The sequence below is a fragment of the Vulpes lagopus genome, chromosome 4, assembly GCF_018345385.1.
Source record: "Vulpes lagopus strain Blue_001 chromosome 4, ASM1834538v1, whole genome shotgun sequence".
Taxonomy (NCBI): Eukaryota; Metazoa; Chordata; class Mammalia; order Carnivora; family Canidae; genus Vulpes; species Vulpes lagopus.
The window spans coordinates 18,762,201-18,779,422 of record NC_054827.1 but is presented as its reverse complement, the minus strand read 5'-3'; the positions used below and the strand labels follow the sequence as shown (position 1 = coordinate 18,779,422).

At 41.5% G+C, this 17,222-nt stretch overlaps 1 protein-coding gene and 1 long non-coding RNA gene across 3 annotated transcripts in view; one reads left to right on the top strand and one right to left on the bottom strand.

Moving 5' to 3' along the window:
* Positions 1–4,861, bottom strand: part of MTMR7 (myotubularin related protein 7) — a 106,826-nt gene extending 101,965 nt beyond the window's left edge. The window contains exon 1 of the mRNA XM_041752954.1: positions 4,700–4,861. Within this exon, the coding sequence (XP_041608888.1) occupies positions 4,700–4,723 (24 nt within the window). The 5' untranslated portion in view covers positions 4,724–4,861. The remainder of the gene's footprint in view (positions 1–4,699) is intronic.
* A 198-nt stretch (positions 4,862–5,059) lies between these two features.
* The window catches only part of LOC121489683, a 32,351-nt gene continuing 20,188 nt past the window's right edge, over positions 5,060–17,222 (top strand). The window contains exons 1-3 of one of the 2 annotated variants that reach the window (XR_005987392.1): positions 5,060–5,198; positions 5,703–5,747; positions 7,683–7,797. This is a non-coding gene — a long non-coding RNA (uncharacterized LOC121489683). The remainder of the gene's footprint in view (positions 5,199–5,702; positions 5,748–7,682; positions 7,798–17,222) is intronic. The other variant, XR_005987391.1, reaches the window with a different exon arrangement.

The window sequence follows — 17,222 nt, the reverse complement described above, 5'->3', positions numbered from 1 at the left end:
TACAGTGGAATATTATTCTGCAGTAAAAGGGAATGAAGTATATCATTACAGGGTATAACTTGGATGAACCTAGAAAAAATGATGCTGAATGAAAGAAGTCACAAGAGGCCACATCTCAGATTACTCCATTTATACAAAATGTCCAGAACAGGCAAATCTAACAGAGATAGAAAGTAGATTAGTGGGACTACTAAGGGCACGGGGTTTCTTTTGGGGATGGAACATGAAAATGCTCTGAATTAGACAGGTGATAGTTGCACAACACTGTTTAAGTGCACTAACACACACTGAGCCATATACTTTGAAATGACTGAAATGAATGAATTTCATAGTATTTGGATTCTATCTTAGTAAAACTATATATAATCACAAAATATATATCATTACATATATGCAACATAATATATTGACATCTACAAGTACTAAACACTAAATCCATTAGAGGATTCACAATACTGTCCCTAGTCACGGGTACAACACACAAGGCCTGAATCACCAAAGCAAACAGTAATAACTGAAGAGCTGAGACCAAGAATTACTCACTCCTATTATTTAATTTATTTACTGTATGCTTAATTGGTGCCAGGAAACGTGTTAGGGGTGAACAAAGATATGATCCTCATCTTCACAGGGCTCCAGTCTAGCAGGGAAGCTGGACATTAAACAATCACTTAAAAGGCACCTGGGTGGTCAGTGGGTTAAGTGTGCCTTTGGCTCAGGGCATGATCTCAGGGTCCTGAAATCGAGTCCTGCATCGGGCTCCCCGCTCAGTGGGGAGTCTGCTTCTCCCTCTCCCCCTTCCCCTTCCCCCTTGCTTATGTTTGCTCTCTCTCAAATAAATAAAATCTTTAAGAAAAATAAACAATCACTCAAATAAATCTAAAATTTGTAACAAGGAGCATAAGGTGAAACATTGCATTTGGGGATACAATATAACAGGCAAGTATGACTTAGAGGAGGAATTAGATAATAATGTCTCTGAGGAAATTCCATCCAGTCTGTAACTAGAGAGATGAGTTTTAGCCACATGAAAAGTGAAAATAAGAGTATCCTCCAGGTGGAACGGCAGTGCAAAAGTCCTGAGGTGGAAAAGAATTTATGTTTGAGATACCCACTAAGGCTAGTTGTGACCAGAGGGTAGTGAATAAGAACGTGAAGAGGGCTCAGTCTACACAGGACCTTATGGACCACTCTGAGCATTCTCACTTTATATACTGGGTACAAAGGGAAGCCACCTGGGGCTCCTGGGTGGCTCAGGTGGTTAAGCTTCTGACTCCTGATTTTGGCTCAAGTCATGATCTCAGGGCGGTGAGAGGGAGCCCAGAGTCAGTTTCCACACTCAGCACAGAGTCTGCTTGAGATTCTTTTCTTCCTCTCCCTCTGCCCCCCACCCTGCACTCATGCTGTTTCACTCTCTCTAAAATAAATAAATCTTTAAAAAATAACCGAAAAACAAAAACAAACGGAAGCCACCCAGGAATTTCAGTGGGCAAGTAACATGATCACCTTGTGCCATAAAAGCATCACCAGACTCCCTCTGTAGACAGCGGTTAGAAAAGAGTGAAGAGGACACTACCAGTTAGTAGGCTATTCCAGTAATGGCTCAGAGCGGGAGATGGGGTGGAAAGGGCAGACATTTTCAAGATCAGCTTTGCGGTTTGAGAGGTCATCACATATCTTATTTTACAATTAAAATTTACTGATGTGGGGAGAAAAAAAAAACTGTTCCAGAAAAATCAAAGTATAAAAAGTGAGATTACTTAGCCAGGATCCTAGTCCAGTACAAAACCAAATTCTGCAAAAACACTTCAAGCTATATCCTGGAGTCCTGAAGCCTTTTCATAAAACTAAACCCAAATTATCCCTAAACTTTTTGTAGAATATTTTCTTACTAGCAAGCTTTCACAGTGGTAAAAAAAAAAAAAAAAATCCAGGCAGTGAAATAGAAACCCAAAAGTTCACTGTGATGAGTACAGGTAATGCTTGGTGTCCTCACTTTGACCCAGCTGCAAACTAGCTTGTCCTGGGAACATTTCTTTTTTTCTATAAAGGAACCATTCTGGGAGAGAAACACCCTGCTTAACATATGCTCTGTTAAAGGCTTCAGTTAAACACGCACACACAAAGAAATATGTGCAAAGTATTCCAGATTATTCATGTGCATCTGTCTCCTTAAACTACACTCCAGAGACTGAAGCAGAACACAGAGGCTGTGATGGATTTCATACAGCTTATAAAGAGTAAATGAATGACTTTCATTGTAGTAGGAAAGCAACTGTATACATTATACACCCATACATGCCTTTCTTTTCCTCTTAAAATCAAAACCTACTATCTACATGGTAAATATCACTTCAAACCCACAGTGGGTCAGAAAAACAAAATTTGTGAATGACCTTATATCCTTATAGCCCAAGACATGAATCATGAAAAATCTAAGGCAAGCTACCTATTCCAGTTCCCCCAGAGCATACTGGAAGCAAATAATAAAGATAATATAACCATCATTAATTATGTACTTTGCAACACATACTCTGTAAGTAGTTCCCATGTTCTATTTTTCACTTATACTGTGAAAATTAGTTTTGCACTTAAAAGTGCAAAATGAAGAGATGCTGTATAGCCTCAAGCAATCATTTCATCATTTCCATCTTTATCACTCACAAGGTTTCAGCTTCTCTGAGATTGTAATGATATCTTACAATATATCCTATTGACACAACTGCATGACAGCTCCCAGTCTCGCATGTTAAGACTCCATTTTTCTTTAAGACTTCCCTCGCCCTCTCTAGTTGAGCTCGTTCTTCATCCATCCTCCCCTCTGGTCACTGTCTCTTGTATATGTCTCTGTCCAAACTTACAACTGCCCCTCCTTCTAAACAAGGACTTCCCTGATGCTTCATGCTCCCAGGACCTAATGGAGCCTCATACATGAAAGTTGTCAAAGGCTTGTGAAATGAAATGAATGAGTAAATGAATCTGATCTACCAAATCTCTGTATATAATTTTTTCCACCTGTGTTATCCTAAATGTTAATGATCCTCCATCCAATGACATTTCAGATGATTCTCCATTTTTTCCATTTCCTGATAGAAAGGGATCTCTGATTTGAGGTACTACACTGTTTAGAGGGTGTTCACGAAAACCAATTATAAAACAATACTGTTTGCTGCTCAGGGTTAAACACATGGCTTTGTACAGAGTTTAGACATTGATTAGAAAAAGCCTTTACCCCCCAAATTCATATTCTATAGTGACATGTCACTCTATCACTCTTGCTATTGACATTCACATCAGATATTTCTATAAAGGGCCCCCTTCACCACGACAAAGAAAATATGCCCTTGGCAAGGACGAAGGGAGTTCAGGAGTTAAATTTGTCATCCCGGAATAAATAATTTAGCACCACTTAAATCCTGAAAGCTTTGAGCCACCTACCTTGTGGTTTATGGCGCGCTCTTCTATGTTTACAATTTCCCAATAGTAAAGCAACAGTTTAATTCCATAGTGCAAAATCAATACAATTTAAATTTACCATTGGAACTATCTAGCAAACTAAAAGATCTATTCTTCCACTGACATGAGATCATCGTAAAGCTGCTTCTACAAAGAGGTACTTAGGAACCATTCTAGAATTTAGAGATGAATTCTTCTTACTGGATTTAAAAGCAATTCCCACCCCCCACACCTCATGAAATGGTTGGGATCCTGGGGCCACCTCAATTGGGACCACACAGACCCACCTTTGACTTAACTCTATCAAGGGCCTAGATTTGGAACTGAGATCATCCTGGAAACACAAAGAGCTGTAGTGGTGGTAAAGAGAGATAGCCAACTTCCTTCAGAAATATATTCTTTCACCAGGTCAGGGTTTTAATCAGACAGGAATAGTGACCATCGTTTTCACTCTAAATTATATGACTAGCGCAACTACAAGTGGGAAAGTTTGGTGCAGCCATCGACGATTCCAGTGTAATTTCTCTGGAATGACCAGGGACCAGGCGTTTTTCGTTGAGGGCCCAAAGCTGGTGCTGTGTTCAAACACACCAGTGGACCAATCTGTAAGCTGCACCCTTCTCCTCAATGAAAGAAAACTGGTGGAAAAAGCAAGGAGACGCAAGGACTGACAATAACGGTCACCCCATGGCGAATATTGATCATCCGCTCTGTGTAAGGTCCACTGGCGATGGGGGAGCCGAAGGGGGAGCCGTGTGGGTCCGAACCCTTAGATTCAACAAGCTTCCAAGAGAGCCTCCAATCCACCTGCGCGTACTTTAACTCCTTTCCTTGCACCTGTCATCAATCGGGAAGGCTGGTTTCTCTTTCAACTGCTCAGAGCAGCCAACAGAAAATTGGGGGGGAGGGGAGGCGGCAGCAGCAGCAGCAGCAGCAATGTAGCGCCAGACTAGAAGGGGGCGTCTATCAGCAGATCAGCAGCCCTATTATTCAAGGGACAACTGGGGTTCCCCCCGCCCAGCCCCCTGCCCAGCGCGCGCTCCCAAGGACAAGAGGTTGGCTCCGCCAGCGGCCAGAGCTAGGCCTGGAAGGAGATGCTCGAGCGCTGCGTCCTCCTCCTCCTCCTCCCTCGCTCGCTCGCGGTGCCGGCTCGCCAGCGCCCGCGGGAAGCCGGGCCTCGGGCCGGCTCAGCATCCCTCCCGCAGCCCCCGCCGCCCCCCTCCGCCCGCGCCCGGGCACCCACCTTGGGCGTGCGGATGTGCTCCATGGTGCGCCCGCTTCGCCGAGGTCCCGGCGGGCGCGGCCTCCCGCACCTGCGCGCTTCTGCGGCGCGGCGGGAGGGGCGCGGAGAGGGGGCTTCGCGCCCGGCAGCGGGCGGGCCACGGGCCTTGGCTCCGCCTCCAGGTGCGGCGGCGCCCGCGCGAGGCCGGCCTGCGGGTCCCGGGCGCAGCGTGACCTGGGGCGCGCCGCGGCGCCCCCGCCCCCCGCCCGCTGCAGGCCCGGCTGGCCTGGGGCGGCTGGCGCCTCTCGCAGGGGGGCCGCCGGCGTGACCCAGCGCGGCCCCTGTTCCCCCAGACACAAAGGGGGCCTTGTGCTGGGTGTGGCCTCTTGGAGGAGTGCTGGGGAGCACGCGCCGCCCGGGGATCCGCTCCCTCCAGCGCGTCCCAGGATAGGTGGGACTTCAGGTGGGCCGGACGGAAGGCTGCTGCCACCTGCGCTCCGGACCAGGGACGGCCTAGCGGGTATGTCCCTGCGAGGCTGGAACGCGGGAGCAGCTCGCGCAGCATTTGGGATAAGCAGCAGTGCTAAATCCTTAGGAGGTGTTCTGTGAAGTCGGGAATTTCACATCAACCTGCCACTTAACTGTTGGAAGAGCTGCTTTTCCCCTGGCACCGTGTTGGGTGCTCATTTGCCGTCTCCGCTTAGCTCTGACTGAACTGGAATATCATTTCAACCTCCCAGTGCCCTGGGAGACCATTAGAACAAAAAAAGATAAGTTGATGTTTGCATTTGGCAAAATTGACCCAGGGTATAACTTCTACCTTAATAAAGAACACCAGCAATAGAGTCGGGAGCGCTCTCAACTCATTCTGCTCAGTCTCCTCATTTGGAACGTGAAAGTCACCAGCCTAAATGATCTTAAAGGGCGCTTAACATCTCCAATTCCCTAAGTGCTAAGAATCCTATATTCGTTTTGAGGTTTGCATTCTGAATGGGATAATAATCTTGGAATTATGTGATTTCAGGACTCTTCTATTCCTCTGCTGGTGGGCAAACCAACAGTTTACTCGGTAAGTAATTTTTGCATACAATTGACCTTCATATTAGTGCAGTTGTTTGTTTTTTAAGCACTCACAACACTAACTGGTGCGTGAAAAGACATAAATCTGAATGCTATAAATGGCCTAATTTGAAGAAAAAATTTCCAGATTAGTTCAGAAATACATCTTCCATTATCATAGCTATAAAACAGAACAGCATTAGGTTAAAATGAGTCAAAAATTATATTCAAATTATCAGGGTAAATCAGAAAACAAGCTGTGTTAATTTATAATAAATTTATAAAGTAATAGGGAAAGAAATCTCTATAAATAAACATTTTAAATATATTCTTTTTTTTTAATTTTTTATTTATTTATGATAGTCACAGAGAGAGAGAGAGAGGCAGAGACACAGGCGGAGGGAGAAGCAGGCTCCATGCACCGGGAGCCCGATGTGGGATTCGATCCCGGGTCTCCAGGATCGCGCCCTGGGCCAAAGGCAGGCGCCAAACCGCTGCGCCACCCAGGGATCCCTAAATAAACATTTTAGTTTGATCTAACAGTTCTCTGAAGAACCCTCCCCGACTTGTCACTATTCAGATTACTAGATCATATACACTGTATTGACCTTTGATGGCCACTCTGTACTTTCTGGTAATTACCCTCCCTTGCATCCCCAAGTTTCACTGCTTCTCTGAGCCACTACTCAGTGGGGCAAAACAGATTGAAGAAAGCAACAAGAGTTGGAGGGCAGTGACCTGAGGGAATGTAGAGTACATCATTGTAATGCAAACTGTGTTGACCCTAAGTAGGTCAAAAATGAGAAACTAGCCACTCCTTTACTTAAGAAACATGGACATTAATTGCATGGACCTGGATAGAGCTAGAAAGTATTATGTCAAATGAGATAAATAAGTCAGAGAAAGACAAATACTATATCATTTCACTCATATGTAGAATTAAAGAAATAAAACAGATGAGGAAAGGGAAGAAAAGAGAGAGACAAACCAAGAAAGTGACTCTTAACTATAGAGAACAAACAGAAGGTGACCAGAGGGGAGGTGGGTGGGAAGATAGGTGCGACAGGTGATGGGGATTAAGGGATGTACCTCTTGTGATGAGCACCAGCTGTTGTATGGAAGTGTTGAATCACTATATTGTACACCTGAAACTAATATAACACTATGTTAGCTAACTGGAATTAAAAACTTCAACACTAACATTAATTAACTGATGGTCACACACAAGCTGCTGTGGCAGATACTGGGAGATTGAAGGAGATTTAGAGGAGAAGGATACCAAGTTCCAAAATAGTGATGCAAATAACACCAACAAAAAGTAGACCAGCTATGAAGGCAGCAGAGCATGTGGAAATGCCAAAAGAAGCTTCCAGGAGATTGATTCACTTCCTGCAATTTCCATATTAATTATGTACAGGAAATAATGGGCAGACTCAGAATCATATACTTAGTCCTTAAAGTTCTATATTTGGTGTATCTAGAACAAACCATGGGAAATTTGGATGAATGCTGCATCTGTGAGTCTTCAAGAAGCAGAAATTCCCAGATGGCCCCAGAACCAAGAAGTGAGAAGGGGAGAAAAAAACCTTAATCTTAAAACACTACATAATTTACAGATGGATGCACTCTTAGGTTTGCACTACATCAGTCTTTGCCCAATGGGTTGCAAAAATGGCTATTTTTCTCTAGTATTTATGAGTCCTTGATGGAAAATAAGTATATTTCAACAAAACTATTCTCATCATCAAGCAAAACATAAGATAGTAGGGTCATATCTAGTTACCTGCATATTCATCAAACTACTTCTTCCCTTGCCAAGGCACAACATAGTTGTACTGATTTCATCATTAGTGTCTCATTTTTCAGTGGTTTTTTACCATGTAAAAATGGGAGATATGACTGTACACATCAATATTTAATTCTCCTATTCTTCATGGGCACACAGGAGACTATACATTTCAACTCTGTTACTGTTGGGTGGCACCGTGTGGCTATTTCTGTCCAGTTGGTTGTGAGAAGTGACGTGTACCATTTTGGAGCCAAAGATCTGCAAAACCTGGGTGAGGCCCTTCAGCTTCCTCTGCCCCCCCCCCTTTTTTTTAAGATTTATTTATTTTAGAGAGAGAGCATGAGAGAGCAAGCACTCATGAGTGGGGAGTGGGGACAGAGGGGAAGAGAGAATCTCAAGCAGATTCCCTGCTGACCATGGAGCCCTATGTAGGACTGGATCCCAGGACCCTGAGATCCTGATCTGAGCTGAAATCAAGAGTTGGAAGCTTAACCGACTGAGCCTCCCAGGTGCCCCCTCTTCTTTGTCTTGATATTTGGAGATCAGTCTTAAGGTTATAGAGAAATAATGATGGTAAATTCACTCTACATATATGATGTGACTGATACTCAAAAAACTATTCAGCATTAGACTGAAATGAAGGAAGAAAGAAATAGGCCGTTTGCCCCAGTCATTACTTGAAAAGCAGTTACTCTGAAGAGTCACAGCAGATTCTTTTGAATGAAAAGAACATGTTTTTGTGAACTCATGAAGCCACTGAGATTTAATGGTTTAAATTTTGTACCTAGACTAGCCTATCCTGACTTTACAGAGAGAGTCAGAGTAATATCCTGTCTCCCCCTTATGTGTTTCTGATATTTTTTAAGGGGGTTGCAAATGTCCTTAAAGAGCCCTAAGGACATATGTTATAGGCCAAGACTTAAAGTACTCTATTGTATATTACAAAACTTCTGGAGAACATCTTAAGAAATTTTTATCACGTAGATATTTCTATTGTAAATAATATTGCTATAGGACTTTTTAAACAAAACCTTGATGTTAACTTGGAACTTACCCAAAAATCTTGTGATCTTCATTGGCCTGAGGAGATTTGGATACTTATCAAATGCTTGCAAGACTTTTTTCCGGAATACTTACATTTCTCCTGAGGCAACTAAAAACTTCTGATTTGGCAGTGAAGACCAAAAAATGTTTCCTAAGGGGGTAGTATTACTAATGATTAGAAACTGTATACACTCCTCTTCAGCCCTATCAAACCTCAATGGCCCATGTAATGTGTGGAGGAGGGCACATGTTTCTGAAAAGCATAGTCTGATAGACCTGTATTAGGTACTCAATATGATGGAAGCAGAAAACCTATATTTTTGCCTGGGCGGGGGGAACAGGTTTTATAACATAGATTTTTATAGTCTTGATGATGCAAAATATCGATGCCTTCTCTGGCCTCGCCCTATGCCAGTTATAGAGAGTAAGCACTCCATGGATTACAGGCAGCTCTGCCCTTTCTCTAGGAACCAAAAAAGAAACTCTAGAACAGCATAAAAACAGCACTTACTCTGTGAACAGGACAGGTTTTAAAATAGTCTCTTAAATTTTGTTCTCCTTCCAAGAAGGCACATTGCTTAAGTCCAAGTATTGTCCTCAGACCACTTATTACTGTGTATTGCCTTTCCACTGCCATCCCTTCAGCTGTCAGTTTGATGCAAATTATTCCCCTATCAATATTTTTAGTCCTCAGTTCTCTCTCTGCCACATGTATTATGTTCCTTCCACCTGCTGAGAGCTTCTACCCAGAGGTTTCATCAGTGCCACAAAGTGGGTAGGGTTGAGAACATGGGCTCTGGGGGCAGACAGGTCCCTTTTCTTATCACAACTCTGGTGTGTGTCAGCTGTATGACCATAAACCAGTTTTCTAACCATCCTGGGCCGTAGGGTTCTCAGCTATAAGATGGGCATAATGATAAACCCTGTATTATTTTGTTTGTCAAGCTGAGGACTAGATCTCTCTATATATATGGATGTTTATTGTATTTACTATATTTTTATTGCCTTAAGTACTTCAAAATTATAAAAAATAATAGCAAAAAAAAAAAAGGAGATAATCACACCTCCTTCCTAGGGTAGATGTGACAATTCAGTAAGATCAAGCAGGGTAGATGTGACAATTCAGTAAGATCAAGCATTCAACATATTCTGTGACAGATACTTTTTTTTTTTTTTAATTTATGATAGTCACACAGAGAGAGAGAGAGGCAGAGACACAGGCAGAGGGAGAAGCAGGCTCCATGCACCAGGAGCCCGATGTGGGACTCGATCCTGGGTCTCCAGGATCGTGCCCTGGGCCAAAGGCAGGCGCCAAACCTGCTGCGCCACCCAGGGATCCCCGACAGATACTTTTTGAATGTTCACCTTGTGCCAAGGACTGGAGATAAAATGGGAACCAAAGCAGTGGTAGCCCCTGCCCTCAGGAAGCTTCAGTCCCATGATACCAGCTATTTTATAACCTACCTAATCCCAGATCTTCCACCTGACCTCATTATTTCTCGTGTTAATCCCAATCACTCAAGCTCAAAAGCTTGGAGTTATATTTGGCTTACGCATCTTGATGGCTCCATGTTCAGACACATGTACATTCCCTCCTCCTTCAGCTGATCCGTTCACATTCCTTCACATTCCTTTCGCATTTCATTTCTCTAGTTCAGGTCCCCACTGCTTCATCCTGGCTGGAATAGTAGCTTCTGCTACCAGATTCATCACTGTAAAAAGCCACTTCGCTCCTGGCCCTCTCCAGCCAACAAACCTTCAAGTGGTTTGCGACAGCCTTCTGAATGAAGTACCATTTCCTTACTCTGTCATTTCAGGCCTGACCACATCCTGCCCTTCTCTGTACAAACTCAGCAAAGTGAGTCACTGGCATTTAGTAGGTGCTCCAGAAATACTTTTTTGAATGTATCAATGAGTCACCCAATCACCTCCTTTATCTTGTATCGGCTTATCTTTGTGTCTTTGCGCATACTGTTCCTGTCTGCCAAATTCTTTGAGGTTTCAAAATTCACTTCAGTATTCCCTCCAGATGCAGTTCTTCCAAAATAGCTCTTGTCTTGTCCTTCCAATAGGCAGAGATTAACATAAGCAGTTTGTTTTCATCTGGAAGTGCACTTCTATGCGTCTCTGTCACAACTTGTCCACAGAGGACCTCAATCACTCCACTATCCCAGAAATACCCTGCTGGCCCACTACACTGGCAACCTCATGCTGAATAGATCTGATAAGCAAAAGGTAGCATGTGCTCTAGACGCCCAAGCAAGGCACTCATATGTCAAAGGGTTGGTGATACGATCTAGGAAAATTCAGGGGCCTGCAATCACAGTGAAGTTTCTGGAGATATGCTATATTCTGGGACATAGCTTTCACTTCCCAGAAGTTGAAATAGCTTCTCCAGTCTGAAAGGCATGTCACTTCTCTTTGCACCCCTACCACTTCTTGCTCTAACCCATTGAGCTACCAGCTCTGAGTGAGATCTAGAGCAAGAAAAGGTTCTCCAGCTGGTTTGGGTTGTAGTGAAAACACACCACCACAGTGGCCTTTTGACCCCAGCAGATCCAAATATGCTCAAGGTATCTGCAGTGGCAGATAGAGATGTGGTATGGAGCCTCTGGCAAGCTGCAGCTAAGGAATCACACATGGTTCCCAGCATGGCCCACCACCAGGCCCACCGTGCCTTTATGCTAATTTTTTAAAGTTTTCGTTTATTTTTGATTTTAGAAAAATACACATAACTCAAAATTTACAATCTTAACAGTTTTTCAATGTATGGTTTAGCGGTGTTAAGTACATTCACATTGCTATACAATCATCACTGCTACCATTTCTCAAACTCTTTTTCTATTAAACTAAAACTCTGTACCCATAAAACAGTAACTTCCTATTTCCCACCTACTCCTACAAAGGATGGAGGGGGGAGGGCACTTGTTCTGATGTGCAGAGCTCTATGTTATTTTTTTCTGGGAACTTCATATGCCTTGAAGGACAGCTGGCTAGGCGTACAGATCAATGGCAGTTTAAGGCAGGTGACCCCCAATTTGTTCAAATGTCAGGAACTTGGAAGGAAAAGGATTGGAGATTGGCAATGAGAACTAAGGAAAATATTTATGGACTGATGTCTAAGGATGAGCCCAGAGTATGAAAATATTACTGTCCTATATAAATACTATAGGACATCTGATTCAGTGACACGGTGACATTCTCAATAATTATATGCACAATATGGTCCATTTTATTATTGTCAGTCAAGACTTTCTCAGCCTTGGCAGAGCCTACTTTTTGGACTCATGCGTGAGTGACATTAGTGGTAGGGAAAGAGGTTGTATATGAACTCAGCAATGTGCCTTCCCTCACTGAGTCTGATTTGAGTACCACAGCCAAGGCTGATGCTGAGCCCCTACCTTCCCCCTATTCTATACAACACCATCCCTGGTGAAACAGCCAGCCACCTGTGGTAGGTTGATTATACTGAACCCCTTCCACTATGGAAAGAGCAGATATTCTCTCTCAATAGAATAAACACTTTACTTTAAATATGAATTTTCTTTCTTCCCCACAATAACCTCTGTCAGCACCTCACTATTGGACTTCCTTCATGCTTCTTCACTCTCAGAGTCTCCCACAAAATATATCTGCACCCAAAAAAAAGTGCTACACAAAAATAAGAAGTGGGCAAATGTCCACAGGATTCATTGGTCTTGCCATACATGCATTCATCAGAAACTATTGGCCTCATATATTTACGGAATGACCTATTAAAGACTCTGTTATGACTCCAGCTAAGAGACAAACACTTTCAAAGAGTGGGGTGATGTCCTACAAGATGGAGTGTATGCTCTGAATGAGTTTTCAATATTCTCATCCATTTCCTATAGGTAGAATATAGGAATCCAAGGAGCCAGGGGTGGAAATGGGAATAGTACCTCTTACTATGAAACCTGTTAAAACACTGACTATTTTTTGCTCCCTATGATTTTGGACTTTTTGGTTTAGAGGTTGTAAAAACCAAGGTAGAAATGCTTCTACTGGGGGCCACAACAATGGTTTTGTTGAATTGGAAATTGAGACTGTCATTAAACTAAAAGCATACCAAAGAAGCGATATGTGATTAGCCACGGAGATTGACCCTAACTAATTATGCAGAGGGAAATGGGGTTGCTGCTCTCCAGTAGAGGCACTGATGGGGTACGCCTGGAACTCAGGGCATCTCTAGAATACTTCCTAGGTGGCACTGCCTTGTCCAGGGGTAACAGCACCAGAAGATGCAGCAACCCTATTCAGGAAAGATACACAAGGGCTCAGATCATCCAGGAATTAACTGGCATCAAGACCCCAACCAGTTTTACCTGTAGTCTGGGGACAGCTTTTCATTTTTATCCCATTTTCCATTGTGCATTCAGTTGGTTGTATTTGTAGGGTAGGTTGGTACTTAGCCTGCATCACAGCCTTCCCTAACTCTTCAGAAATTAGCAAGTATCTGTCCAAAGTTCAAGTTTTTGTAAATTCAGGAAGCTCTAAAGCTCCTGTGGAAAGAATCATATTCCAGTGAACCCTTATGGGACGGGACTTGCCTCACGTAACAATCTGGAAGTATTTGGGCTCCAGTTCCAGTCCAGCCAGTATTCCTGGTCACATTTTGATTAGTAAACCATTAGAAATCACAAATATCAAAAATCAATAGAATTATTAAATGTTATGTGGCCATATATAAAATGCTGCATGAGCTTTAAAATTTTTCAAGAAATAATGACAGGAAAAACATTTCTGGCAAATTTTTAAGCCCAATAGCCAGATACAAAACTATATACAGTCTGATCTGAGTTGGGTTTCAAAATCCATGTGTGCATGGGTATATATGTGTGAAAGTAAAGAGAAATAAAATGGAAGAAAGAAACATATAGCAATCACATCTGGGTAGTGGGTTTGTGGGTGGTTTTAATGTTTAAAAAATATTTTATAAAACTGGTGCAGCTACTCTGGAGAACAGTTTAGAGGTTCCTCAAGAAGTTACAAATGAAACTACCATATAATTTAGCAATTACACTGCTAGATATTTACCCAAAGGCTACAAAAATACAGATTCAAAGAGATACACCCACACCGATGTTTATAGCAGCATTATCAACAATAGCCAAACTATGGAGAGAGCCCAGATGTCTATCAACTTATTAATAGATAAAAGGTAATATATATGTATATAAGATGGAATATTACTCAGCCATCAAAAAATTTAAATCTTGCCATTTGCAGTAACATGATTGGAGCTAAGGAATGTAATGCTAAGGAAAATAAGTCAATTAGAGAAAGACAAATACCATATGATCTAACTCATGGGGAATTTAAGAAAGAAAACAGGTGAACATATGGGGAAGGGAAAAAGAAAAAAAGGAGAGAGGGAAACAAGCCATAAGAGACTCACTCAATGATAGAGAACAAAATGAGGGATGATGGAGGAGGAGGGTCAGAGGGGATGGGCTAAATGAGGGATGGGGATTAAGGTCACTTGCTGTGATGAGCACTGGGTGTTGTATGTAACTGATGAATCACTGAATTCTACTCCAGAAACCAATATTGCACTGTATACTAACTAAAATTTATATTAAAATATTTTATAAATATTCACAGTTCATATTTTAATAATTGTAAAGATTGTAATAATATTTTTAAAATATTTTTAAAGGCCATTTCAATTCAAAACTAGTCATAATCAGTAATCATGACATAATATCATAACTTAAAGCAGATATGTTTGTGGAGAATAAACTTTATTTTGTTTTTTTAAAGAATAACATAAGTTGGATTCTGAAGAGTTGAGAGACCTTCTAAGTATATACTTCCTAAAATTTCAATTCAAAAATAATCTTTCTGAGAAGTAATCCTTTTTTAAGGATAAAAGCAGGCTTATTCTCCATGAGGAAATAATAAAAACAAATATCCCAAATGTAAAACAATAGCTGGAAAAAGAAAAAAGGAGGGTGCTCCCCATTGAGTTGTCAGGATCTTGGCAGTGCTATTTTTACAACTAAAAAAAAAAATTTTTTCTATGAAGTACAGTCAAGTTTGTAGGAATGTTCTGTGGAGCTTTAAAGCCAATGTTCTGTAAAAATTACTTACTTGATCTTGTAGTAAAAATCTGAAATGCATCTTTGATGTTTAGGTCACAGGATTAATATAATTAGTAAACCTACTTTAATCTCCCTCATCTTTTTATTTAGATACAGACACTAAATATTAGCAAAATGTGTATGAACGTGGAACTCATAGCCAGGCCACCTCAAGATTTTTAATAAACAAATGTAAGAGTTATTCTTGGGTTGCATTACGGTTTCTTGTGGAGATAATGAGTAATTTTGAATGATGGCTCTGCAAGAAAATTCTTCTCTTCTTTGGCAGAGAGAATATTTTTGTAAACAAAAGCAATGAACAAGATTTGTTCAGAATGGTGAACTAACAAGGATTTGATCTGGACCTAACTTGTTGAGAACCACCTATGTTCACATTTAGATCTGGCAGTCAATATTGACAGTCTTGCCACTGCACAAAACAGCTTGAACATAGCACAGAATAGGAATCCCATTATTTTCAAGTAGAACAGATGCAGTTTATTTTCAGTGTTTTGTCCCTGGTCATTTTACCATTTTGCAGAGAGTCTCCTTGGATAATCATTAGTTGATGAATGAATTCTAGTCTAGAAGCCGTGTTATAAGTAGGTTGCTTAGTGCTCAGTCTTCACAAATAATGACTAAATTTCTGGGCCATTCCTCAGAAGTGATGCAAACAATGGTACTAATTATGCTGCTACTTAAAACTGTATTGAACCTTTATTTATAACATTATGTCTACATCACAATGCATAGGGACTGGCTTGAGCATGCATTTTAGAAACAGTCCTCCTCCCTCCCCTTGGAAGCAGAAGGGGGCATTTCCACAAGCCCAAGAGTAGTAGTGGCTGGCAGCCTTCAGTGAAAGACGTGCCAGCAGAGATGACTTCTCTCGAGGACCAATATCTCAACTCTGTCTCCTTTAGCTTGCTAGGTTAAAGAACAGCTGGAGATTCCATGGTCTTGCAGACTATGAAATAATATTCTACCAAGATATGAGGTTATATATATATAAAACTATGTGACTATTTTTGCAGTCCTATTTAGAATATCTCAACTACAATAACGTCTCAATAAAAGATCTATTTCATAGCCTGCCCTGATTTTTATGGTAATATTTATTAGCAATTGTACATTCATTTTGGTCTTGGGAATGATAAACAGAAAATTTGTAGGAGGAAAAATTTGAATAGAGATAGTTCTATTAATTTTTTTTAATTGAGAAAAATGGATCTTAATTTATTTTAACTGACAACATCCTGGTCCAGCTTTGAAAGCATCGTTTAAACTGTAAAAGTTTTGAATTAAAGAACACAAGAAAAAAAAAGAACACAAGAGAGGAGAGAGGGATAGAAGTGGCTCAACAGTCACTCTCCATGACCTTATCTTTAGTGACCCACCTTTGTGTGTCCGCAATTCCTGAAAACCAAAGCAGGACAATAGACTCACAACAGACTAAAAATAGAGCTTTCATTCCTAGAAAGTGTAAAAATATTACAGACCACACCTGAGTGGCTAGTCAGTTCAGCATCCAACTCTTGGTTTTGACTTAAGTCATGATCTCCAGGTGGTGAGATTGAGCCCCGCATGGGGTTCTGTGCTGTATGGGGAGTCTGCTTGAAATTCTCTTTCTCTCTCCCTCTCAAATAAATAAATAAATATTTTTAAAAAAACATTACAAAACTCCCAATAGTGATAGAAATTGGTATTATTTGTCTCTTTGCAGGATACATAATGCATCCCTAAACATCAAAATATAGGGCAAATACATAGAGACAAAAAAAATGCTTTTTAAAAAAAGATTATTTATTTGTTTGAAAGAAAGAGAGACCAAGACAGCAGAGCAAGAGAGAGAGAGCATGAGCTGGGGTGAGTGGCAGAGGGAGAGGAAGAAGCAGGTTCCCCACTGAGCAGGGAGCCCAACATGGGGTTCAATACCAGGACCCTGAGATCATGACCCAAACTGAAGGCAGACACTTAACTGACTGAACCACCCAGGTGCCCCCAAAAATACTTTTCTGAAATAATTTTATATCTCAATTCACTTAGGTTACTTGAGGTGGCCTTGACATGAAACGAAGCAATTTGTTTTAATCTTTTTTTTTAAGATTTCATTTATTTATTTACTTATTCATGAGAGGCAGAGAGAGAGAGAGGCAGAGACACAGGCAGAAGGAGAAGCAGGCTCCATGCAGGGAGCCCGATGCCAGGACTCAATCCCGGGACTCCAGGATCATGCCCCAAGCCGAAGGCAGGCGCCAAACTACTGAGCCACCCAGGGATCCCCAGCAATTTGTTTTAATCTTAGGAGGAGAAGCTGACTAGGAAACAAGCTGCCTAGGATCCAGCAGGAAATGTGACAGTGTTCATTGACTGTGTTAAAATATTTATTGAGTGAAGATTGGACATCTGAAGCCTTTGTGCTTCAGCAGAGGGAGCTGCTACAAGCCATATCATTCACTCACAGGGACTCTGGGAAAGTCCTTGAGCCTCAGATCTCTGGAGTGTTTTCATTATTAATCCCCAATCCTTAATCTTAAAGATTTTTCCA